Source organism: Ailuropoda melanoleuca, chromosome 13 (genome assembly GCF_002007445.2).
Source record: "Ailuropoda melanoleuca isolate Jingjing chromosome 13, ASM200744v2, whole genome shotgun sequence".
Taxonomy (NCBI): domain Eukaryota; kingdom Metazoa; phylum Chordata; class Mammalia; order Carnivora; family Ursidae; genus Ailuropoda; species Ailuropoda melanoleuca.
Window position 1 is genome coordinate 26193126 of NC_048230.1, and position 24657 is coordinate 26217782.

At 40.1% G+C, this 24657-nt stretch overlaps 1 protein-coding gene and 1 non-coding gene across 6 annotated transcripts in view; one reads left to right on the forward strand and one right to left on the reverse strand.

The window, feature by feature from the left end:
• The first annotated feature begins 231 nt into the window (after positions 1-231).
• Positions 232-24657, forward strand: part of ATP6V0A1 (ATPase H+ transporting V0 subunit a1) — a 61171-nt gene continuing 36745 nt past the window's right edge. For all 5 annotated transcript variants that reach the window (XM_034641728.1, XM_019802718.2, XM_002922136.4 and 2 more), the window contains exons 1-5: positions 232-374; positions 2386-2549; positions 18216-18294; positions 19798-19895; positions 20432-20560. In XM_034641728.1, coding sequence (XP_034497619.1) covers positions 2433-2549; positions 18216-18294; positions 19798-19895; positions 20432-20560 — 423 coding nt within the window. In that variant the 5' untranslated portion in view covers positions 232-374; positions 2386-2432. The remainder of the gene's footprint in view (positions 375-2385; positions 2550-18215; positions 18295-19797; positions 19896-20431; positions 20561-24657) is intronic.
• LOC117795890 lies at positions 12005-12115 on the reverse strand. Its single transcript, XR_004620037.1, has one exon. It is a non-coding gene; the product is annotated as a U6 spliceosomal RNA (small nuclear RNA).

Here is a 24657-nt window from a genome sequence, read left to right on the forward strand (position 1 = left end):
TAGCCCAGCTTCCAGGGTAGGGGTTAGGGAGAAGGGATTCTGAAGGTCATACAGGCTGAGGGCCTCAAGCACCCGTACCAGCAGTCCCCACAAGTAAACCCGTCCTGCGGGGCCGGGCGGCACAGCCCCGGGAACAAGATGGCGTTAGCACTCAGGGTCTTGCCCGCGCCCCCGCGACTCTGCACTGCGGCAGCCTACCCAGACCTCACCCCATTGGCTGGCTGCAATGAGGTCATCGTGAGGGCGGAGCCGGCGGCTGCGCGGGGCAGGGCGTTGCGGACGCACGCACGTCGAGCGCTGATGTCCCGAGCCGCTGAAGCTGCGGGCTTGGTCTGGGGCGGCTGCTTTGGCTGCGGCTCGGCTCGGGGCTGAAGGTGAGCGGGGGATGTAGGTACTGCGCGGCACGGAGAGGCCTCAGAAGCGCATGGGAAATCCTTCTAATAGCCTCCCCATTTGTCAAAGGAATTAGCAGGCATCTTGGGTCTGTGAGAGGAAAACAGGGGTTCACCCCCTTCGGGCACCCCTCCTGTGGGCAGAGGAACCGGAGGTTCACTCCTCTTTGGAGGCCCTGGACCCTTCCCCCATTTTAAGGCGTAGGCGGAGGAACAGAAGGTTACTGGTAGGCAGAAGAATTTGGGGGGCTTCTTAAAGGGGCTCCCAATTTGATGATCCCTCCCCCCACTTTAACCCCCATTTATGGAGGTAGGTGTGCTTGGCTTCAGAGAATTCCTGCTTTCTCACTGGGTAGACAGGAAATGAAGCAGGTGAATTTGAATACCTCGTAGGAGGCGAGGACTGGATGACAATAGTGAGGCTGGGCGCTTTATTTGTACTCATCTTGTGCAGAATTACTATTTCTTCATATTTTGTTTTGTGACATCCTCTTACCCCCGAATCGCTTTGGCCTGTTTAGTTTTCTCTTTGGCTCCAGTGAGATAGGGATGTTCTAGGCAGACTTGTAATCATTAAAGAACAGAAGGAGGGAGGCAACTTTGGAGGCTGTCATTATTGGCAGCCCCTGAACTATGCTGATCAGGCATAATTTTACCTTCTTTAGAGGTTGTGGAATCTATTCTTGTTTGGGGAAGGCTGTGGGAGGGCTGGTAACAGCTGTTGTGGGCGATTCAGGTATAGACAATTTTAAACGCAGGCTACATAATCTCTTGAGAAATCCTTGCTTATATCTGAGTGTGTTGTTTTGCTGCCTTGAACATCAAATGCACAAAGGTTTTGTCATTCAGAGTTTTCAAAATGTCTTCCAGCCTTCCAGAACAGTAACTCTTCCTTTGATGTCAGTTTTACCTATCAGTATGGATGCCCTCATGATACTAAAAATACTGTACGGTTTGCTGAGTTTAGATAGGGTACAGTCTGTGCCTTACAATAGCTGATTGAGAATAAATAATTGCAGTTTCAGGACCACTGATAGCGCCATTGTCTTTCATACTGGCCAAGGATAAGACAGCCCTAAAATGAAACCTTTATTGGCTCATTCATGAGAAGCTTTAACAGATGGAAGAATGTAATTAATCTTGAAGGTGGGGATAAGAAATTGAAAGCTATGGAGGGGGCAAGCTCATTCTCTGTGGTTTGATAAAACTGCTTTGTCATTATCAATGTATTCCTGTCATGCTGGTCTTGAAATTGAGCTTAATATGCAAGCTGGCTTTTTTTTTTTTTTTTAAAGTAGGTTCCACACCCAGTATGGGTCTTGAACTCATGACCCTGAGATTAAGAGTCACATGCTGTACTGACTAAACCAGCCAGGTGCCCCCCTCCCCCCCTTTTTTTTTTTTTTTTTTTTTTGAGATAATGCTGATGTGTTCAGATTCCTTAGGGAGAAAATGGTGTTTCCTGAGGAGTTGGAAGGTTAAACCCTTTAAGGTACCCATAGCTCTAAGATAGTGCTGGAACTCCAGCAGTTAGAAATGGGCAGTAGAGGGTATAAAACTAGTCTCAACGGAGACCTCCTTTATGAGAGGGTAATCTAGGTCTCTTCTGTTTGTTTCCTGACACAAGCCAAAAAAAGGTCATGCAGTGTGAACGTTACTGCCTCATAATACCCTGTCCAGGGTATTTGAAGAGCTGTTTGGGAATCCCAGTTCCTGTTTTTAACCTGGATACATTCTTATGTATTGAGACGCCCCAAAATATTGTCATTTGATCCTGATGTTGACTGTAAAGGAAGTGACTTTTCATCAGGTACTCTGCTGGAGAGGATTTAGTAACAGCCTTTTGCAATTTCTCCTTTCCATCCTTCTAAGCAGGATGTTAAAGATCTGTCTGCATGGGGTGGAAGATATGAAATGCAAAACAAAAGAGCCTTGCTGTTGTGGTGTTTGTTCTTAGCGCTTTTGGTAATGCAGTTTTCTCTTTTTGCTTTAGGTTGGAGAGAAATTCAGGTATTCTGTTGACTGGCACTTTCTGCCACCATGGGGGAGCTTTTCCGGAGTGAAGAGATGACGCTGGCCCAGCTATTTCTACAGTCAGAAGCTGCTTATTGTTGCGTCAGTGAACTAGGAGAACTGGGAAAGGTTCAATTTCGTGATGTAAGTAGCTGTGGGGCTGCTTCTTGAAAACTGCTGAGCACTGTTTTTCTTGTCAGGGCCAGTTGCCTTATAATGAATGTTTTGCTTTTTATTTGCAAAAATAACATTATAGCACTGGCTTACTATTGGTAGAGTGTACTGTTGAGTTGTTTCTCTAGAGGTGAGAGTGTTTTGTCCCAATCTTTCTGTGATTTTACTAGCTCCCTCTTTGAGAATAACCCTAAGCAGTCTCAAGGTAATGGCTTGAGATGCAGGTAGAGGACACCAAGCTAACCTTTTCAAGGCTTACACTTTGCTTTTGGCCTCTTTAACACCCATAGCAAGTTATTTTAAAAAAGAGTCATAGCTCTTCCATACAATAGGACGTGTTTATTACAAAATCTGATGCATCCCTGGGGCGCCTGGGTGGCTCAATCGTTAAGCATCTGCCTTCGGCTCAGGGCATGATCCCAGAGTCCTGGGATCGAGCCCCGCATTGGGCTTCCTGTTCCGCTGGGAGCCTGCTTCTTCCTCTCCCACTCGCCCTGCTTGTGTTCCCTCTCTCGCTGGCTGTCTCTCTCTCTGTCAAATAAATAAATAAAATCTTTAAAAAAAAAAAATCTGATGCATCCCGTTACAGATGTATAAGTAAGCATATACTAAATACCCATTATTTTGAAGCATTATGCTGAGCACTTAGAAAATATATCAAAAGAAAATCAACAATATAAGAGTATAGAAAAGTTTGTCCTCGGGCTTACAGTCTGTTCAGGAAGGCACAATATACTCTGTTGAAAGGAGAGAGGAGTTAATAATTCCCTAATTATGCAGTCTCAAAGTTCCATGTACTCCCATTGATAGCATCCATTGTAGTTGTGATTTTACATTCATCAGTTTTAGTAATTGATTAGTCTTTCTCTTCTACTGTGATCTTAGGACCACGAAGACAGAGACAATCATTGTATTCTTAGTGTCCACATACAAAATAATCAGCTTTTGTTGGAACGAATGGATGAAAGAGGAGTGGTGTGAACGGGTTGGGATTAATCAATATTGGCTTCCTGAAATTGGCACACTGAAATTATACAAGTATAATCTGGTGACCTACTACATTCTTTATTTTCTTTGAAACTTTTTATACCTTTTTTCTTCGAATGATCTTTTACCTGACTCTAATTCCTTCTCTGATCTTTCTGAGGGCTCACTGCCATCTTCCCCCAGCCTCTCTTTTATCTTCTCCACCATGGTCCTCTGTGTCTGTTCCCCAAGCTCTCTCCTATGCTCTCTCTGAATAAGCTTCTCCATACCCTCATCTTCCTTTATCACCTTTTTGATGATCTCATCTATTCTCAGATCTTCCATGTTTATTCAGTGAGTCCCAAATCTGTATCTCTGGCCCTGACAGCTCCCAAACACCATCCTTAAATTTACAGTTCTCTAGGAATTTTATCATCTCTGCTTCTCCTGGTAGCATGTCTAAATCCCACCACCTTACCTGTTCCCGAACTATTTCTTCATCCTGACTTCCTAAATTAGAGCTAAAGCATCGATATTCTTCCAGTTCTCTAGAACTACAAACCTAAGTCACCCTTAATTTGCAATCCTTCATTTGGTCCTATGGTGTCTTCTCCCTCCTAATACCCATTGTATCTATTTAGCATTCTTAATCTTTACTGTGATATATTGCAATCATACAAAAAATTATAGGGAATAATATAATGAATACCTGTGTTTCTACTAACATTCCACATATAATTGAAGACTTCTGCGTATCCTTCCTCCGTGCTATTTCTCTCCCCATCTCCCCAGAGGTAACCTCTGCAATGATATTTGCTTTTTTTTTTTTTTTTTAAAGTAAGCTCTATGTCCAACATGGGGCTTGAACTCACGAACCCGAGACCAAGAGTCGCATGCTCTACCTACTAAGCCATCCATGTGTCCCAGTTTTTACTTTTATCATTCCCATGTGTTTTTATTTTTTACTTTTTCTGTGTATATATGTATCACTAAATAATCATATATACTAGTAAGATCTTGCATATTTTAAAACTATATGCATGTACATTGTATATATCCTCCAGCACCGTGCTTTTTAAATTCATTATTTGTGAAATTTGGCCGTGTCATACAGGTAGCGCTAGCTCATTTTTTCATTTTTTATTTTTATTTTTTTTTAAGATTTTATTTATTTATTCATGAGAGACAGAAGCAGAGGCAGAGGAAGAGGGAGCCCGATTCAGGACTCAATACCAGCACCCCGGGATCACAACCTGAGCCTAAGGCAGATGCTTACCACTTAATCGACTGAGCCATCCAGGCGTCCTAGGTCATTTCTTTAAATGGCTATATAGTTATTTTATACAGTCTATTGTTTTTCCTTCTGATGATGAACAGTTCTTTGCTATTACAGTGTTGCAAGGAAGATTCTTGTATATGTTTCCTGGTATACACGTGTGATAGTTTCTCCAGGGCAGCGGTTCTCAAACTTTTTGGTCTAAGGGCCTCTTTACACTCTGAAAACATGGTTGAGAACCCCAAAGAGCTTTTGTGTGAGTTATAGCAATGTGAGCTTTTATGTGAGTTATATCAATATTTATTGTATTGGAAATTAAAACTGAGATATGCTTAAAATATTTATTAAAAAATCACAATAATAAACCTGTGTGTTATCATAAATAACATTTTTATGAAAAATAACTATATTTTTCAAAAAAAAAAAAGAGTGGCATTGCTTTTACATTTGTGAAAACCTCTTGAATGTCTGAATTAATAGAAGACAGCTGGGTTCTCATATCTGCTTCTGCAGTCATCTGGCGGTGACCTATACCATAAACCTCTGGAAAACTTCACTGAACACTCATGAGAGAGTGAGGATGAAAAAGGCAAATGATGTCCTAGTGTTACTGAGTAAAGACTATCGATCTCCCGGACTTGCTGCCGCTGCAGGGATTATAACTAAGAAAGGCATTGCTGAGTATGGTGCGCGTCTTTAACTATTAGGGGTTGTCAAAGTGTATTTGACAGTATCATACCTGCCCACACTTCTGTTGCTGGTTGAGAGTTCCCTGTTGCTTTATAACTGTGTCAATACCTCTGTGTCAAGCTTAATGAATTTGGCGATATGATGGGTGTGAAGTGCTATATTTTTTGTTTTTATTGGGGTTTTCTTGATGAGTACACTGGGTATCTTTGTATCTGTTTAGTGGACATAATGGGTTTCATTTCCCGTGAATGTGTTGTCCGTATCATCTGCTTGTTTTTCTGTTGGGTTGCTTGTCTTACTGACTTGTAGAATGTGTAAAAAAGTTCGTCACGTATTCTGGAAGCTAATCTTTTTCTAATCGTTCACTGATAACTTGGCTTGTCTTTTCCCTTTGTTTATGGTATATGTTGTCACACAAAATTCATTGTTCTTTTTTGCTCATCAGTGTTCTTTGCCCTAAATACTTATTTTGAAGAATTTCAAGGCTGAATACTGTGATGTGGATTCACCAGTTGTTCACATTTTGCTACATTTGATATAATCCTTTTTACTTCACCATTGGAGAGTAGACTGTTTTTTCCTTTCAAGTCCTAATTCCTTTTTTTTTCTTATTTTACCATATACATTAGGGCTTTTACTAACGTGTTGAAGAAGAGTAACAGCAAACTAATACTGGTTAGGATTGTGTTCACCTGTATGTAACTGAAAACCCAAGTGATAGGGGTGTACTTTTCTTGTGAAACAGGAAGCCCAGCTTCATGCTATCATCAGTGTCCTAAGATCATTTTATCTCTCTCTCTTTTTTTTTAAAGCAGGGTGGGATAGGCGAACCACCTTTTTTTTTTTTTTTAATGATTCTATTTATTTATTTGAGAGACAGAGAGTAAGTGAGAGAGAGCAGAAAGAGAGGGAGAAGCAGAGTCCCCACTGATTGGGGAGCCCAATGTGGGGCTTGATTCCAAGACCCTGAGATCATGATCTGAGTTGAAGGCAGACGCCTAACCGACTGAACCCCCCAGGCGCCCTCTATATCTCTTTTTTGCCATCTTTGAGCATTTGGCTTTTGTCCTTGTCGATGACCACCAAAGCTTCAGGTATTATGTCCATATTCTAGGCAAGAAGAAGCAAGTGCAGGAAAGAAGGAGAAGTACTTATTTAAAAAACAAAACAAAAAAACCCCAAAAAAACCTTCTCAGAAATCCTCAGGAGACTTTCCTAATTTTTGTTGACCAGAATTATGGCATAGTCTAGCTGCAAGGCAGTCTGGGGAAAGTGGTTTTTCAACTGAGCAGTCACTGCCTTGAAGAAAATTGGGATTGTTGTTGATAAGGAAGTAAGGCTATGTATCTGTCAGATGGCATCCTTATCTATGCTCCAGACTTTAAGGGGAATCTTTTTAGTATTTCACAAATTAATTTTTTTTTTAAGATTTTATTTATTTATTTGACAGAGAGAGACAGCCAGCGAGAGAGGGAACACAAGCAGGGGGAGTGGGAGAGGAAGAAGCAGGCTCCCAGCAGAGAAGCCTGACGTGGGGCTCGGGGCTCAATCCCAGGACTCTGGGATCACGCCCTGAGCCGAAGGCAGACGTTTAACGATTGTGCCACCCAGGCGCCCCCACAAATTAATTTTTATTAAGGTTTTTAAGTTTACTTATTTATTTAAGGAATCTCTACACCCAACGTGGGGCTTCAACTCAGCGACCCCAAGATCAAGAGTCGCGTGCTCTTGCAGCTGAGCCAGCCAGGCGACCCAGTATTTGACAATTTAAGTAAGATGTTTACTCTTAAGTTTTTGGAAAATTCTATTAAATTATTCAGATTCCTTTCAATTTCTGATTTTTTTTTAAAGATTTTATTTATTTATTTGACAGAGAGAGACAGCCAGTGAGAGAGGGAACACAAGCAGGGGGAGTGAGAGAGGAAGAAGCAGGCTTCCGGCTGAGGAGCCTGATGCAGGGCTCGATCCCAGAACGCCGGGATAGCGCCCTGAGCCAAAGGCAGACACTTAACGACTGAGCCACCTAGGCGCCCCTCGATTTCTGATTTTATTGCCACAAATGATTGCGGAATTTCATGGGATGCCTTTTCTTCATTTATTGAGGTTATGTTTTTTTCCTTTAATCTATTAATTTGGTACATTACATATCTAGATTTTTTTCCTACTGTCTTTTTTAAACAGTATTACTGAGATACAGTTTACATACTGTATAATTTGTCCATTCAAAGTATATAATTCAATGGTTTTTAGTATATTCACAGAGTTATACAACCATCACCACCGTCAGTTTTAGAATCTTTATTACCCTGACAGGAAACCCTGAACCCATTAACAGTCATTGCCCATTTCCTCCCAGTCCCCCTCCCCCTTCCACCCCCTGACAGCCACTAATCTACTTTTTATTTCTATGGATTTGCTTATTCTGAATATTTCATGTCAATAGAATCAAATAATATGTCGTCTTTTGTGATTGGCTTCTTTCATCTGGCATGTTTTCAAGATTCATCCATATTGCAGCTTGTATCTGTACCTTTTTTTTGTATCTATTTTTCCTGTGAAAATGTGCAACATATTAAAATGAATTTCAGTTTCGGATATAAGGAGAGCTATAGAGTTGTTATCTATCTTCTCTGCAAAAGATAGCACTCTGGGTTTTAGAGAGACAATTGAATAAGACATTTTCCCCACTCAGAATCTTCTGTGACTCATCTGTTCCCTCATCCACTCTTCTCTTTGACATAACTTCTCTACTGTTCAATCCCTTACTGTCTAACACTTAAAATTGCAAGGACAGTTTGCATTTTTTTGATCGATGCATGTTGAACTTTTTACGTTATTATTGTAGGCATTCCTCGCAGCACCCCTGAGAAGTAGAACCCACTTTTGAAGGGTGGAGCTTACCATTCTTATTTTCCACACTAGGAACCTATGACATAGGTGAAAATAGCTACCCAGGACACACAGATCTGTACCCCTGGGCTGTCTGACTCTACTGCCTATGTTCTTTTTAATTGAGATAGGCCAAAAAAGTCATCATTTCACAGTGTACAATTCATTGTTTTTTAGTGTATTTGCAGGGTTGTGCAACCGTCACCACTGTCTAATTCCAGAACATTTCATCACCCTCAAAAGAAGCCCTGTATCCATTAGCAGTCACTCCTCATGCCCTGGCCAACTACTTAATATATCTCTATCTCTATGGATTTCCCTATTGTGGATATTAAACATAATTGGGATCATATGATATATTGCCTTTTGTGTCTTGATTCTTTCATTTAGCATATTGTTTTCCGGGTTCATCGACATGGTAGCTTGTGTTAGGATTTCATTCCCTTTTATGGCTGAATGATATTCCATCATACGTATATACTGCTGTTTGTTTATTCATTCATCAATTGATGAAAATATTTGGGTTGTTTCTGCTTTTTGGCTCTTGTTAGTAATGCTGCTGTAAGCATTTGTGTACAGATATTTGTTTGAGTTCTTATTTCTTTTGGGTGTTTACGTACGGGTGGAATTACTGGGTCATATGGTAATTCTGTTTTTAATTTTTTGAGGAACCTCCAGACTGCTTTTCACAGCAGCCACACCCCTTTACATTCCACCAGCAATGTACGAGGGTTCCCGTTTCTTCCCATCCTCACCAACACTTGTTATTTTTCATTTAAAAAATTTTATTATTATAGGGGTGCCTGGGTGGCTCAGTCCGTTAAGCGTCTGCCTTTGGCTCAGGTCATGATCTCAGGGCCCTGGGATCGAGCCCCACATCTGGCCCCCTGCTCAGCGGGGAGTCTGCTTCTCCCTTTTCCTCTCCCTCTGCTCCTCACCGCCCCCCTTGCATGTGCTCTCTCACTCTCAAATAAATAAATGAAATCTGAAAAAAAAATTAAAAATTTTATTATAGCCATCCTAATGGCTATGAAGTTGTACCTCTTAGTGGTTTTGATTTGCATTTTCCTCATGGCCAATTATGTGGAGCGTCTTTTCATATGCTTATTGGCCGTTTGTATAGTTTTGTTTTGTTTTTTTTTTTAATGTAAAATCATCCTTGCAAGCCTGGGTAAACAACTTGGTCACGAGGCATATTTCAAAAGAATTTGGAGGGTCAGTTTCCTAATACTGTTTTAGTATTTTTTTCGCTTATACAGTAGTCCCTCTCCTTATCCATGGAAGATACGTTCCAAGACCCACTGTGGGTGCCCGAAATCACAGATAGTACTAAACCCTATGTATATGTATATGTATTGGTTTTTTGCTGTACATGTATACCTATGATACAGTTTAGTTAATAAATTAGGCACAGTAAGAGATTAACACAATAATAAAATAGAATAATTATAGCAGTATACTGTAATGAAAGTTGTTATATGAATGTGATCACTCTCAAAATATCTTACTGTACTGTACTCACCCTTCTTGTGAGGATGTGAGAGGATAAATGCCTATGTAAGGACATTCGGTGAGGTGAATGATGTAGGTGTGGTGACATAGCGTTAGGCTACTATTGACTTTTTGACTGTATGTCAGAAGGTGGATCACTTGCTTCCAGACTACCGTTGGCTGCAGGTAACTAAAACTGCGAATAATGGGTGACTACTGTATCGATAACTGATATTGGCTTGTATTGTCCTTTCTCAAAATATTCTTATCTGGTATCAAGTTAAACTGGCCAGTCTTACTTATTAGTTCAGGAGTGTTCCTTCATTTTTCCTCTTTGGGACAATTTTTCAAAGATTTGGGCTTATCTAGTCTTTGAAAGATTAGTAGAAACTATCTATGAAAGTTCCAGGCCTGATGTTCTTATTTCTTTATTATTATTACTATTTTTAAGTAAGCTCTATGCCTAACGTGGGACTTGAACTCACAACCCCAAAATCAAGAGTAGCACGTTCCACCGACTGAGCCAGCCAGGTGCCTCTACGCCTGATATTTTTATTTTTTTTTGCTTTCTTGCTTTCTTTCTTGGCCTGATATCTATCTTTTCTTTTCTTTTCTCTTTTCTTTGCTTTTCTTTTCTTTTCTTTTCTTTTCTTTTTTTCTTTTTTCTTTTCCTTTCCTTTCCTTTCCTTTCCTTTCCTTTCCTTTCTTTTCTTTTCTTTTCTTTTCCTTTCTTTCTTTCTTCGTATTATTGGTTTCAGAGGTACAGGTCTGTGATTCATCAGTCTTATATAATACCCAGTGCTCATTGAATCACATGCCCTCCCTAATGTTTATCACCCAATTACCCCATCCCTCCACCTACCTCCCCTCCAGCAACCCTCAGTTTGTTTCCTATGATTAAGAGTCTCTTGTGGTTTGTCTCCCTCTCTGGTTTCATCTTGTTTTATTTTTTCCTCTTTTCTCCTATGACCCTCTGTTTTGTTTCTTAAATTCCATTTATCAGTGAGATCATATGATAATTGTCTTTCTCTGTTGACTTATTTCACTTAGCATAATGCCCTCTAGTTCCATCCACGTTGTTGCAAATGGCAAGATTTCAATTTTTTGATGGCTGTGTAATATTTCATTGTGTGTGTGTGTGTTTGTACACACACATATACCACATCTTTATCCATTCATCTGTCAATGGACATCTGGGCTCTTTCCATAGTTTGGCTGTTGTGGACATTGCTGCTATAAACATTGGGGTGCAGGTACCCCTTCAGATCACTACATGTGTATTTTGGGGGTAAATACCCAGTAGTGCAACTACTGGGTCATAGGGTAGCTCTATTTTCAACTTTTTGAGGAGCCTCCACACTGTTTGCCACAGTGGCTGCACCAGCTTGCATTCCTACCAGTAGTGTAGGAGGGTTCCCCTTTCTCCGCATCCTCGCCAACGTCTGTTTCCTGACTTGGTAATTTTAGCTATTCTTACTGGTGTGAGGTGGTATCTCATTGTGGTTTTGATTTGTATTTCCCTGATGCCAAGTGATTTGGAGCATTTTTTCTTGTGTCTGTTGGCCATTTGGATGTTTTCTTTGGAGAAGTGTCTGTTCATGTCTTCTGCCCATTTCTTAATTGGATTATTTGTTCTTTGGGTATTGAGTTTGATTAAGTTCTTTATAGATTTTGGATACTACTCCTTTATCTGATATGTCATTTGCAAATATCTTCTCCCATTCTGTCAGTGTCTTTTGGTTTTGTTGACTGTTTCCTCTGCTGTGCAGAAGCTTTTTATCTTGATTCAGTCTCAATAGTTCACTTTTGCCTTTGTTTCCCTTGCCTTTGGAGACGTGTCTAGCCAGAAGTTCCTGCGGCTGAGGTTGAAGAGGTTGCTGCCCATGTTCTTCTCTAGAACTTTGATGGATTTAGGCCTGATATTTTTAGATGGATATATTTTGAAATTTCTTTACTGATTATAGACTTATTCTGTTTTTTTTCTTTCTTGTCAGTTTTGATGTTATATTTTTCCAGAAAATTGTTTTAATCTGAACTTTCTGAGAAGTTATTGGCATAATTCTCATTTTAGTATTTTTAAAATTCTCCATCTATAGTTGCCTATTTATTTTTTTGTTATACAGAACACTTCATGAATTTGCGCTTCATCCGTGTGCAGTGGCCATGCTAATCTTCTCTGTATCGTTCCAATTTTTTTTAGCATATACGCTGCCAAAGCAAGCACTATAGTTGCCTTTTTAAATTCTTATGTTTATTTATGCCTTCTCTCAGTCTTACAAATTTTTGTCTGTTTTGTCTTTTTATTTTTTATTTTAATTTTATTTTATTTATTTTTTAATTTAATTTAATTTTTTATTTTTTTTTCTGCTTAGCAGGGAGCCTGACACAGGGCTTGATCCCAGGACCCCGAGATCATGACCTGAGCCAAAAGCAGACACGTAACCAACTGAGCCACCCAGTTGCCCCTATTTTGTCTTTTTAAATAACCAACTTATAAGTAAATAATAAAATTTTAAAATGTAATAACACCAAAAAACAGCTTTTGGTTTGGTACATCTTCTCTGGGACTTTCATTCATTTCTGCTCTTTGTTGTTTTCTGCCTCCTGTTACCTTGTTCTCACTTCTTTTTTTTTTTTTTTTTTTTTTTTTAAATTTTTTTTTTTTTNATTTATTTGACAGAGATAGAGACAGCCAGCGAGAGAGGGAACACAAGCAGGGGGAGTGGGAGAGGAAGAAGCAGGCTCCCAGCCGAGGAGCCCGATGTGGGACTCGATCCCATAACTCCGGGATCATGCCCTGAGCCGAAGGCAGACGCTTAACCGCTGTGCCACCCAGGCGCCCCACCTTGTTCTCACTTCTTGAACGCTTAGTACAATCATTTTTAGTCTTTTCTATTACATGCATTTATGATTATAAATATACTTTTTTTTAAAGATTTATTTATTTTAGAGAGGGCAGGAAAGAGGGACAGAGGGAGAGAGAGTTTCAAGCAGACTTCATGCTGAGCGTGGAGCCCAACACAGGACTCAATCTAACGACCCTGAGATCACAGCCTGAGATGAAACCAAGAGTCGAATGCGTAACCGACTATGCTACCCAGGTGCCCCTGAGTTTCCTTTTAAATAGTACATTAGCTGTATCCCACAAAGTTTGAGCTTTACATTTAAAAAGTTTTTTTTTTAAGTAGGCTCCACGACAAATGTGGGGCTCAAACTCATGACCTCAAGATCAAGAGTCACGTGCTCTACCTACTGAGCCAGCCAGGTGCTCCTGGTCTTTACATTTTCATTATCATTCCATTCCAAATATTTTAAGGATTTCTTTTTTTCAAAATTTTCTCTTTTTTTTATTTTAAAGATTTTATTTATTTATTTTATTTTAGAGAGAGACAGAGCATGAGCAGGGAGAGGAGCAGAGTTGGGGGAAGAGGGAGAAAGAATCTGAAGCAGACTCTGTGTTGAGCGCACACATGGGGCTCAGTCTCAAAACCTTAAGATCATGAGCTGAGCTGAAACCAAGAGTTGGACACTTAAGGACTGAGCCACACAGGCACCCTTAAGAATTTCATTATGGTTTCTTCTTTGAGCCATGAATTATTTAGGACTATTTTAGCATTTCCAAATATGTAGTTTAGGTGTGGGTTCTTTTTTTTTTTTTTTAATGTATTTAGAGAGAGTGCATGCACAGAGCCAGGGGGTAGGGCCAGAGGGATAGGGAGACAGAGCCTTTTTAAAAAATATTTTATTTATTTATTTTAGAGAGAGAGAGTGAGAGAGTGGGCAAGGGGTAGGGGGAGAGAGAGAATCCCAAGGAGACTGTGTGCTGAGTATGGAGCCCAGTGCGGGGCTTGATCCCATGACCCCAAGATCACGACCTGAGCCAAGCTGAAATCAAGAGTCGGACACTCAACCAATTAAGCCACCCTGATGCCCTGGGAGAGAGTCTTAAGCAGTGCAGAGCCCCATGTGGGTCTTGATCTCATGATCCTTGAGATCATGACCTGAGCTGAAACCAGGAGTTGGCCACTTAACCAGCTGTGCCACCTAAGCCACCTTAGGTTGTCTTTTTGATAATGATTTTTTTTCTTTCTTTTTTTTTTTTAAAGATATTTATTTATTTATTTATTTGAGAGAGAGTGAGAGATTGAGTCCGCGTGTGCTAGTGGGGGAAGGGGCAGAGGGAGAGAATTTTCAAACAGACTCCTCGTTGAGCAAGGAGACAGATGGGGCTCTGTTTCACAACCCTGAGATGATGAACTGAGTTGAAACCAAGAGTTGGATGTTAACTGGCTGAGCCACCGAGGCACCCCTTGATATTGATTTCTAACTTAATTGCATTGTCGTAGAGCATTTCCTGTATAGTACCAATTCTTTACTGAGATTTGCTGTATGACCTATTTTGTGGTCAGTTTTCATAATGAATTCTTAAAAGAGAGAACTGTTGGATGCTGGGATAAAAAATATGTGTGTGTGTGTGTGTGTATTTTAGGTTAAGCTTATTAATTATGTTGTTCACATTTTCTCTGTCCTTAGTAATATTTGGTAGACTCAATGTATCAATAATTTAAAATTGTATTTAAAAATTTCCACTACATAGGGTTGTCAGTGTCTCCTTGTAGTTCTGTTAATTTCTTTCGGAAATATTTTGAGGATGCCTTTCCCAAATATTTTGGGATGCCTTACCTGACACTGGCTGCAGTTCAGCTTTGCCTACAGATAATGAAACCAGTAAAGTTATCAAGAGTCTTGTGGCTACTTTCGCTTCAGTTTCATGTTTATTGAAGTGGAAATTTCTGAATGGAAGGCCAAGATACTGCCTCTCGGTGAAAAAAAACAAACATTTTATTAGAGACATCCAAATTTAGGATTGTTGCATCTCCCTGGAAATTGTTTGTAGTGATTCTTGTAATCTCTGATAATGCTTTTTGCCTTAGATTCTATCTAATATTGATATAGTACCAATAATGTCCTTCCTAGTTTCTCCATTATCAGTCTATACCTCTTACAATTTATTCTTCATATGCAGTATTATTCAAAAAAGTAAATCTTCAAAAATGTTTTTTAAAAATCAGATTATTTGGGGGTGCCTGGGTGGCTCAGTCGTTTAGCATCTGCCTTCGGCTCAGGGTGTGATCCTGGAGTTCTGGGATCGAGCCCCACGTCAGGCTCTTCCCATGGGAGCCTGCTTCTTCCTCTCCCATTCCCCCTGCTTGTGTTCCCCCTCTCGCTGGCTGTCTCTCTCTCTGTCAAATAAATAAATAAAATCTTTAAAAAATAAAAAAATAAAATAAAAAATAAAAATCAGATTATTTGATTCCATTCTGCCTATGGAACAATTTTTCCCCTAATCTGAATATATGATTTATTTATGTCTCTGAGTCACTTGTCATGGTCTTTCTGCTTCATTCTGCCTATTTCTTTTTTTTTTTTTTAAAGATTTTTTATTTATTTATTCGGCAGAGATAGAGACAGCCAGCGAGAGAGGGAACGCAAGCAGGGGAAGTGGGAGAGGAAGAAGCAGGCTCACAGCAGAAGAGCCTGATGTGGGGCTCAATCCCGGAATGCCAGGATCACGTCCTGAGTTGAAGGCAGACGCTTAACCACTGTGCCACCCAGGTGCCCCCATTCTGCCTATTTCTGCTTGGTGAACTCTGCCTCATCCACCAGAGTCCCAGCTCAGGTGTTTCCTTTGTACATTTTTTCCACTTACTCATTTTTTTCTCATAGTTATTCCTGCATATGTTCATTTCTTTCTTTCATTCTTTCATTCATTTTTTTCCCATTTTCTTTCTTTCTTTTTTCCCCCCACATTTTTTATGGATGTAAAATTTATATTCACTGGAATGCATAGACCTTAAGAGTACAATTTGATGACTTGTTAAATTTTTTTTTTTTTAAAGATTTTATTTATTTATTTGACATTGATAGAGAAAGCCAGTGAGAGAGGGGACACAAGCAGAGGGAGTGGGAGAGGAAGAAGCAGGCTCATAGCGGAGGAGCCTGACGTGGGGCTCGATCCCATAACGCCGGGATCACGCCCTGAGCCGAAGGCAGATGCTTAACCGCTGTGCCACCCAGGCGCCCCGACTTGTTAAATTTTTAAAACCTTTGCCAACACCACCCCGGTCAAGATATAGAATATTTCCATCGGCCCAGAAATGTATCTTGTGCCTACTTTTGGTCATTCTCTACTATTTTGATTTCTACCATCATAGAATAGTTTTGCCTGTTCTTGAACGTTTTGTGAATAGAATGATACAAAGCCTTACGTCCGACTTCTTTTTTTTTTTTTAAAGATTTTATTTATTTATTTGACAGAGATAGAGACAGCCAGTGAGAGAGGGAACACAAGCAGGGGGAGTGGGAGAGGAAGAAGCAGGCTCCTAGTGGAGAAGCCTGATGTGGGGCTCGATCCCATAACGCCAGGATCACGCCCTGAGCCGAAGGCAGACGCTTAACCGCTGTGCCACCCAGGCACCCCTACGTCCGACTTCTTTAACTAAAGCTAATGCTAAGATGTGTCTGTTTTTATGTGTATCTATAGTTGATTCTTTTTATTGCGGAGTAGTATTCCGTTCCATGAATATGCCACAATGTCTTTATCTGTTCTCCTGTTGTTGGATATTTGGAACATTGCCAGTTTGTGGCTATTGTGAATAAAGCTGCTGTAAACATTCTTGTACAAGTCTCTGTAGACATGTTTTCATTTCTCTTAAGCAAGTACCTAATAGTGGAATGCTTAGTCATGAGGTAGGTAGGTATATGTTTTAATTGTATAAGAAGGTGACAACAATATTTACTTTTTTAAAATAGCATTTATCACAATAAATTGTATTTATTAGTTTGTGTCTGTCTCATCCGTGGGTCTGATGGCTCCTCAAAGCTTGGACATATCCTTTTGTATTTATACCGATGCCTAATATAGTGCCTGGCACATAGTTGTTGCTCCATAAATGTTGAGTGAGTAGCTATAGTTCTTTACTTTTTTTTTCATTGTTCATTTATTTTTTTCCCATATTCTAAATAGTTTTAATAAACTATGATGAAGACTCACCCATTTAAATTATTTTGCTTAGAGAATTTTTAAATTTTAAATGTGACTGTTCACTTGTTTCTTTTTTTTTTTTTAATGTTTTTTTATTACATTATGTTAGTCGCCATGCAGTACATCCCTGGTTTCTGATGCAAGGTTCGATGATTCATTAGTTGCGTATAACACCCAGTGCACCATTGCAATATGTGCCCTCCTTACTACCCATCACCAGTCTATCCCATTCCCCCACCCAGTTCTTTACTTTAAAAAAAAAAAATTTGTATTATTTTTAAGCACCTTTTTAAATTTCATTTTATTTGTTTTAGAGAGAGTGCGCATGTGGGGGGGAGGGGCAAAGGGAAAGGGGTGAGAAAATCTTTTTTTTTAACTCCTTTATTTTTTTTATTTAAAGGTTTTATTTATTTGAGACAGGGAGAGAGAGGCACAAGTGGTGGGGGGTGCAGAGGGAGAGGGAGAAGCAGACACCCCACTGAGCAGTGAGTTCGACAGGGCTCGATCCCAGGACCCTGAGATCATGACCTGAGCTGAAGGCAAACATTTAACCAAGCCATGGCCTGGGGTGAGAGACTCTTAAGCAGACTCCACGCTAAGTGCAGAGCCTGACCTGATCACGACATGAGACGAGACCAAGAGTCAGATGCTTAACCAACTGAGCCACCCAGGCGCCCCTTATCTGTATTACTTTTAAGGAATTTATCACATGGTATCTTATTGACTGTGTTCATCCTTTTTCTTTATTAGATTGCAGGCTTCTTAGTAAGTAAGAACTTGTTTTAATTTTGTTTGTATTTCCCAGAATATCTGTCACATTGCTTTGAAAATTACTTGTAATGTATGAATGAATAAACCAGCCTGTCCCCTAGGAAGTGAAGATCCTGGGACGGAAGAATAAGAGAAGTTTGCCTTCTGTGTCTTCTGATGGGAAGGAAGAGAAGGAAAACCTGGCAGAGCTTCTATTACATCTGTTGCTCAAATTTTTGGCTGGGGTTGCTCACTGAGACATTGGCCTGGGGAGACCATTTTGTACCATACTCTTTTATCTAATTTGCCTCCATTCCAGCAATATGGTGCTACAGTGAGGGAGGGGTTTTTACCTTCAGTTGGTGTGATTGGCCCCGAAGCAGGTTATGTAGATCAGTAGGGCCGTTATTGTTAGTGTTGCATCAGACACCGAAACAAAATATTAGATTTTCACTTTGCAGGGTGTCACGTGTGAAACAGAAAGTAGATGCAGTATTTAAATATGTGGTATTGTGTTCTTATTTTGCAGTTAAATCCAGATGTGAATGTTTTCCAGCGGAAATTTGTGAATGAAGTTAGAAGATGTGAAGAAATGGATCGAAAGCTTCGTATGTGCATTTTGGTTCCGTATGATGTTCCTATAATGAGTAATTTGTCTTAAATTAGAGACACTAGTCCTCTTAGCAAAAGAAGAAAATACTGCAGGAGAAAAAGAAAGGAAGAATAGTCTTACGATCCTGATATTAAGATGAACTTCTTGTGTACAAGTAGATTTTGTGGTATTGGGGCTAGGTGGTGTTTAATGGAAACCTTGTCTGAGATGACAAGGCTGCAAACTGAACATATTGGTTATTTTTCTGTGGAAAGGGTTTTATAGCAGTACCGCATTATAGACTTTTGAGAGATAGGCCACAGACCATCATCTTGTTTTATTTTAATTTTTTAAATATTTTATTTATTTATTTTTAAAGATTTTATTTATTCATTTAAGAGAGAGACAGAGAGAGCACAAGCAGGGGGAAAGACAGAGGGAGAGGGAGAAGCAATCTCCCCGCTGAGCAAGGAGCCCGATGTGGGACTCGATCCCAGGACCCTGGGATCATGACCTGAGTCAAAGGCAGATGCTTAATGACTGAGCCACCCAGGCACCCCTAATTTGACATTTTTATGAAGGAAGAAACTAACACATTTATTAGGGTCCTGTTGAGAGTTGGGGTGTTCATATACTTAAGTTCATTCATTCCTCACAGTATTCCTTCAGGTGGGTGTTACCTCATTTAATAAATGAGGAAGTTGGGGTGCCTGGCTGGCTCAGTTGGTAGAGCATCCAACTCTTGATTTCTGGGTCATGAGTTTGAGCCCCACACTGGTAGAGATTACTGTAGAAAGTGGCGGGGAGGAAGGAAGGAAAGAAAGAAAGAAAAGAAAAAAGAAACCAAAGATCAGAGAGGTTAAGTGACTTGCCCAAGAACAGAAGCAGTTATGCTGGAATCAGTATTTGAACCCCAGTTGTTCTCTCTAGCCCCCAAACCAGTGATCTTGCTATGCCAGCTTTCAGTTAGCTGATTGGTGAATTTGGTCTCTGCTCTAAAAAAGTCACTAGTTGTCACTTTTGTCTTCTGGTATTTTGGGGCCTTACTCCATGTCACACTTTTTGTTTTTTGTTTTGTTAAAACTGATCCGTTTTTCAAATTTTTTGAAAACTTTTTGATCTGGAATTGTCTCACTAGTGTGCTAAATGTCAAATATTCTATTGAATTGTGCTTTTCTGTAGCTCTGCTCTACAACAATATCTACAAACAGAACCATCGTACTCTGGACTAGGAGTCGCACATGGTGGAGAACTGAAGTAGATGAGGTTTTAAGATCAGAAGGGGGAAAGAAGATGGTTGTGTGATGATAATCCTCTTTGGTGTATCTGTGATTTAGAGAGTGTGCAGTGGAAAAAGAGGAACGTGGAGGAAAAAGGATTCACATGTTGTGCTGCTTTTATGTGGAAGTATCTTTATAGAACAAAGCTCTTTTTAGCCCGGTTTTCGCTGTTTTTTCCCTCAACTATTGGCAATTCCAGGCCTATGCTATACCTGAATGTTTTGATTCTGTCATTTTAGGATTTGTTGAGAAAGAGATAAGAAAAGCTAATATCCCAATTATGGACACTGGTGAAAACCCAGAGGTGCCCTTTCCCCGGGACATGATTGACTTAGAGGTAAACAATTCTAAGGAAGCCAGATACGTTTCTTTCTACTTAAATGCAGAAATTATTTTCCTGTGTGGATGGAGAGTAGAGGAATTCTTGCTACATTGTCCGCATTGTCTCTTGCTTGTGAGTTTCTTGTGGAGACTTATTATAGAGCACTATCTTGAACAATATCACTCACCACCAAATAAACGTTTATTGCCTTATTGAAACCTTATTAGATTAATGTCACCTTATCTAGTAATTTATTAATCTCATAGACTAAATGAATAAGCAGTAGACTTTTCAATATTTTATCTATCCAAAGTCCCCTGAGAAATTCAACCAAGTGTGTAATAGAACTTATAAAGACAGATGATGTTAAACAAAAAATTTTCATAAAGAAATTTGCCCTGGTAAAATGACATTATTTGCTGGGTAGATATAAAATGTGTTTGAACCATGAGGGTTGCAAGAGTTCTGTGGGATGGATGAATTCATCTGTCTTTCAGAACAAGCATATTTAGTTCAAGTTAATAGTTTGATTTTTTTTTTTTCCCCTGTAGGCCAATTTTGAGAAGATTGAAAATGAACTGAAGGAAATCAACACAAACCAGGAAGCTCTGAAGAGAAATTTTCTGGAACTGACTGAATTAAAATTTATACTTCGCAAAACTCAGCAGTTTTTCGATGAGGTCAGACTATTGTTACTTTTAGTATTTGAGCAGCTGATATTACACCTGCACAAGTGGGCCATGTTGTTATTCCAGAAATTATTTTAATTTGCTAGTTTGAAAGAAATACCATTTTTGCACCGTTTCAGTTGAAGAAATGTCAGATTTTGTTCCATTTTTCATGCAGTACACAGCCAGTCATGGTTTTGTATATTTTTGCATTTTCTGCAATTTTTCATCACAAGATGGGGAAGGGAACCCTAAAATAGTTGTATAAACATAACTGAAATTTTTACATTATATTTTAAGGTAAGTAAAGGCTTCAGGTAAAAGTTAAAGCAACAAGACACATTTGGTCCTACGTGAAATTATAACGAAGTTTTAATCTCCGAACTTTTATTGTCAAATTTTTATTTTTATTTTATTCTCTATGTTTGCTTATCAATCATGAGCACATTTGTAACTATCCACAAAGCACATCACATTTTAATTTTTCAAGAGCTTCTCTTTATGTTGTATGGAAATATTGGTAGGATGCCTGTTTTTGAAATTCCTGGATTATCACGGAAACTCAATTGCACTACTTTATAGGGAAAAATGTAAATCAGTTCCTGGGTTAAAAATGTAGGTTGCGCATGGCAGTTTGCTGAGGTGAGCCCATGGAAAGGCATGGGAGCAAGGCTTTCAAAAGGCTTCCTTCTCCTAATTACCCCTGGAAAGGAGTCTTAGCTTTCAGCTTGGACTTGCTTTATTAGTGGCCTAAGATATCAGTAACTCTTTTTTACAGTAAGGTGTCTTTGCCACCAGATTAGCAATATCAGACACTTCAGCTATTGGTCCAGCCACTGTTTGGTGTGCCTTCCATAAAATTCTTTATTTCCTTGGCTCAACAACAACAACAAAATTTGACAGAGCTTTTTGAAAATAGAAGGCCCGTTTTAGTTAGCACGTGATATGTTCTCTGTCTCTGTTTTAAAGATTTTATTTATTTATTTGAGAGATCGAGAGAGCGCATGAGCAGTGGGGAGAGGGAGAAGCAGGCTCCCTGGGGGACTCCGGGGTCATGACCTGAACTGAAGGCAGATGCTTAACCCACTGAGCCACCCAGGCGCCCCAGGTGATGTATTCTCAGTTCTACTTTTAATATCTGTCTTTTAAGAAAAGACCAACTCTCTAGCCCTCTAGACTGGAGCCCAGGCTCTGTAATAGCAGCATGAGCCTCACCTGGGAACTTGTCAGAATGGACATTGCTAGTCCTCACTCCAGACTCAGGGAATCAGAGACTCTGAGGGGGGGGCCCAGTGATCTGTTTTCACAAGGTGACTCCGAGGCACACTAGTTTGTGAAACACTGGGCTCCAGAAAGTCAGCTGAAGATGTGATACATTCCTCAGTAACTAGGGACTGACTCAGACAAGCCATGCTAATTAAAAAAATCTGTTGGAGCAAGGGACCGGGGAAAAGCTCATAAGAATTTAATTGCGTGATCATCCCAAGAATCAGAATCTGGCTATGTATCAAGAGAGGTTTGGTGTGAATATTGAGCTTGCTCACTGAGTGGAGAATTTTGAGACTGACAGAAACTTCTTTCACCAGTCCCCGATATCTCATTGCATTAGAGGGTGTGGGACAGTGTGATTAACTCTTTCCAAGTGTTCCAGGTCTTTTGCAACAGGCATGGCCACTTTTGCCATATGGTTTTAATGAACAAGTAATCTGGAATTCCAGTTGCTCACTGCCTAAACTGTTATTGTATTTATATTCATTAATTCACTGAGCATTTAATGAGCACCTACTCTGCATGAGGCACAAGATGAGTAAGACATGGTCAAGGAATGCATCGCTTAGTCATATCAGGAAACATGCCAGAACACAGTCCCTCCATATGCCCACAGATGTGTGCTTTTCTAAATGTGTCCAAGCTGCTGCCCGCAGATCCAGTTTCAACTGGCCTCAGAATCAAAGCTCAGGTACTTTGAGCATCACTTGGGGCTTAATTCTTTTGCCCTCCCCCCCTTTCCCCTTTTGATATAGTCTTCGTTTATGACTGGGATGTTGCTGAAGTGTATGCAAATGTCTTTCATAACCTCCTGAGTTTAAGGAATGGAATAGGCTTCCTTGTCTAGTTCATTCTGAGAGAAAATCTGAATAAAGACTGGCAAATGGACTCCCTTATGGGCAGCAGTTACTTGAATTGTTTTTAAACAATACTTGTTACTAAAAACAAGGTACTAAAAACAAAATAAGAGAAATCACTTGGAAAGATGATCACAGTTTTAAAATCGTAAGTTCTGGATTTAGGGATTTTCTTTATGATTAATAAATCGAAACATGAAACACCCATGCTGAAAAGGCAGGCTGGAAGTCTTCATGACCTTCATGCCCAATCCACAATGGATTGTTTTGCCCCTTACTCAGGCAGAACATTTTTTTTTTTTTTTTTTTTGGTAATAATCTCGAAGTACTTTTGAGTGTGAGGCCTTGGCTGTGAGAGATTCTTTGGCTGCTTTTGTCATCAGTCTGTCTTGTTCCTAGTGCCCTCACCATAGTGTGGGGAGTCTTCTGACAAGAGCTACTCTGCCTTTCTTCTCCGAGTGCAGAGTCCGTGCCTTGCAGAGGCCTGCCGTTAGCTCATAGCCTCAGCCAGGTCCCTTTCAATGGCCCTTGCCCTGCTCTTGCCAGACAGCAGCCTCGTGTGTCACTGCCTTGATAGGAAATGAGACCTCACAGAGTAAGTGCATCTGTGTGCGTGAGTGTGCACTTTACATAATGCAAAAGATAAACTTGGGACCCTCAAATCTCGGAAACATGATTTTTTTCAGGAGATCGTCTTCCATGCCTGAAATTACAGTGTTTGCAAATGGCCTAAAACACGACCAGTTCAGACCCTTCTTTTTTATATAATTTGGTGAACATGATCAATAATTTATAACAATGAGTTAGCAGAAAATGGCTAAATCAGGAAATGATTCTTTCCATCTTTAGGCATAGCGGTCATGATTGGCAGGATGTCTGGAAGGGAAAGAGTAAACATAAATTGAACATTCTTATGATTTAAGATGATTACAAATTCGACTTAGCCATTTCTTATCCAGAGCATTTAAAATGACTTGTTAATGATTATCCTTTTCTCAGTCTTCTTGCTTATGAAGAACTGTAAGAGCTGGAGAGAATTCTCTGCATCTTTTACCATAAGCATCCTAACATATGAGAGCGTAAAGAAGACTGGAAAAGTAATGGTTAATGGCATGCAGGTCCCTGCCTTCCTTTCCTTCTGAGTCTTCCATCCATCTGCTTTTCTTTACTTTTCTTTCCCATCTGCCATCTCCTCTGGGGCTGGGCGAATACCTTAAGTGACGAAATGTGATTTCTCTCTCAGTGTAGCCGGAAGTAAAAGCGTTTGCTCTTGGTAATTAACGCAGCTGGACCTGGGTGTGCTGTCGACAGGGCGCTGCTGAGATTCTGCTGCTTCTTCTTTCAGGGCATATGGTCTTAGTGTTCTGACTGGGGGAAAGGTGAACCGGAGAGCACAGCGAGTAATTCAGATGCACACGGGCAGTGTTGTTACTGCTATTCGGAAACCCAGAATAGGATTCAGATACCCCACGATGCGGTTTCATAGATTGTCTTAAAGGCCCTCAGTGAGCAGTTCTGGCCCTCCTAGTTCCCCATGAGGCACAATTATTTTACTTAAAAATGTTTGACTTCCCTCTCTAAAATGTAGGATTCGTAAGTATGAAGTAGTGAAATTATTAATTAGACTATTACTGCGAATTTTCTTTTCATTTTAATTCTGTTGAGGTTTTACGCCCCCAGAGTCCCAGGCTAGCAGTAGCTGACAGAGTAGTCTAGCTCTTCAGCACTCTTTGCTGCTCCAGCAGTTGTCCCCTGTAGAGCACATATGTTTGCACTGTGACTGATCTTTTGGCTTTACTGAAAGCAGGTCTTGTGAACCCTGCGGGGAAGTAGGCAGAAGTCTTGTGGCGAGCAGTCAGTTTCACTGGTTTTTGCCAAGGGACATCCCAAGAACAAGTTGAAATGAGGTAGTCATCTAGATCCTTAAAATGTGTTGCCCGTGGCTTGCAATCAGCTGATCTGATATTAAGTAGAAACAAAAAA